At 73.5% G+C, this 1,389-nt stretch overlaps 1 protein-coding gene across 1 annotated transcript in view; it reads left to right on the top strand.

The window, feature by feature from the left end:
• The window catches only part of MYO18A (myosin XVIIIA), a gene marked incomplete at its 5' end in the record, with an annotated part of 21,292 nt that extends 20,076 nt beyond the window's left edge, over window positions 1-1,216 (top strand). The window contains one exon of the mRNA XM_085322662.1: window positions 1-1,216. Within this exon, the coding sequence (XP_085178788.1) occupies window positions 1-571 (571 nt within the window).
• Window positions 1,217-1,389: the final 173 nt, after the last annotated feature.

The following is a 1,389-nucleotide window of genomic DNA, read 5'->3' as shown; positions in this document are numbered from 1 at the left end:
CCTCGACCCCGACCTGGAGGCCGCCATCGAGGAGGTGCTCAGCTACCGGCCCCTCGGGGCGGCGCGCTCCTGCCCCGGCTCCGAGGAGGAAGAGGAGGAGGAGGAGGACGGCAGGAGCGTGCGGAGCGCCCGCAGCGCCGTCCTGCCGCGCACCACCGACCGCCCCGACGGCGGCCTCCGCCGCTCCGCCTCCGCCCTCGACTTCTGCCGGCCGCCCCGCGGCAAGGGCCGGCACGAGGGCAGCTCTGCGGAGTCCTCCGAGGAAGAGGGGCGGAAGAGGAAGAGCTCCAAGAAGCGTGCCAAGAAGGCCAAGAAGAAAGGCAAGAAGAAGAAGAAGCAGCCGTCGGAATCGGAGTCCTCCTCCGAGTCCTCCTCCGAATCGTCGTCCGAGTCCTCCTCCGGCTCCACCGTCTCCTACCGGAGCAACTCCAGCGTCAAGAAGGGCCCCGGGAAGCCAGGCCCGGCCGCGGGAGCGGGGCGCTCCGGCCAGGAGAAGAAGGAGGAGAAGAAGCGGAAGAAGCAGGTCGACAGCCTGATGATGAAGTACCTGTACCGGCCCGAGAGCGACTGAGGCAGGAGGTGGGAGCGGTGTGTGCCGTGCAGCATGAGCCCCGCGTGCCACTAACCGCTCACCCCTAACCCGCGCCCGGCCCCGGCACGCGGCCCCCCCCCTCCCTGGATGCACGGATGCACGGATGCACGGACAGACGCACGGACGGCTCCGAGCGCTACCCTCAGCCGGGCTCCGGCGACGATGCCGCCTGCCGGCGCGGCCGCAGCGGGAACACCGGGCGCCGGCGGCTTTTATCCGCTCGCGCCTTCCCTGGCGGAGCGGAGGACGGACGGGCCGGAGCGCGGGTCCCTTCCCGGCTCCCCGGCCGCCCCGTCGACGTCTCGGGAAGTGGCGGGAGCAGCCGCTCCGAGGCGGGCTGCCGGCGCCGCGTCTCCGCCGGGCCGGGCGCCCCCGCACGCGTCTCCGGTACTAACCCGCATCCCTTGCAGTGTGTAACCGGGGGGGGCCGGCGGAGCCGGGTCCCAGCGGCGACGGGTGAGTAGCCGGGCCGGGGCTCCGCGGGGCCGGAGCGGGTCCCCGCGGGGCACGGCGCTCCCTGCGGATGCCTGGTGCCGACGGACCCGAGCGTGGCACGGAGACCCGGGTGCAGGGTCTCGTCCGGTGGCACGTGTCCGTGTGCCCCTGGGCAGCGTGCTGTCCCCGCCGGCCGCGGCCGGGCCGCTCCGTGCGCTGGCATCGCCGCCTTCCCTGGCAGCAGTTTCGTAGTGCATGAAACCGTTCCAAGGGCTTGGATGGGAGATGGGCGGCGGGAGGGAAAAGGCCTTTGCGGCTGCTGGATTGCAGCCCCGGCCGTCACGCGCCCGCGGCGCCCGCGC

The sequence above is a fragment of the Rhea americana genome, unplaced genomic scaffold (assembly GCF_003343005.1).
Source record: "Rhea americana isolate MKP2758 unplaced genomic scaffold, rheAme1 scaffold_790, whole genome shotgun sequence".
Lineage (NCBI taxonomy): Eukaryota > Metazoa > Chordata > Aves > Rheiformes > Rheidae > Rhea > Rhea americana.
The sequence above is the reverse complement of the archived record's forward strand: the minus strand, read 5'-3'. Positions and strand labels throughout refer to the sequence as shown.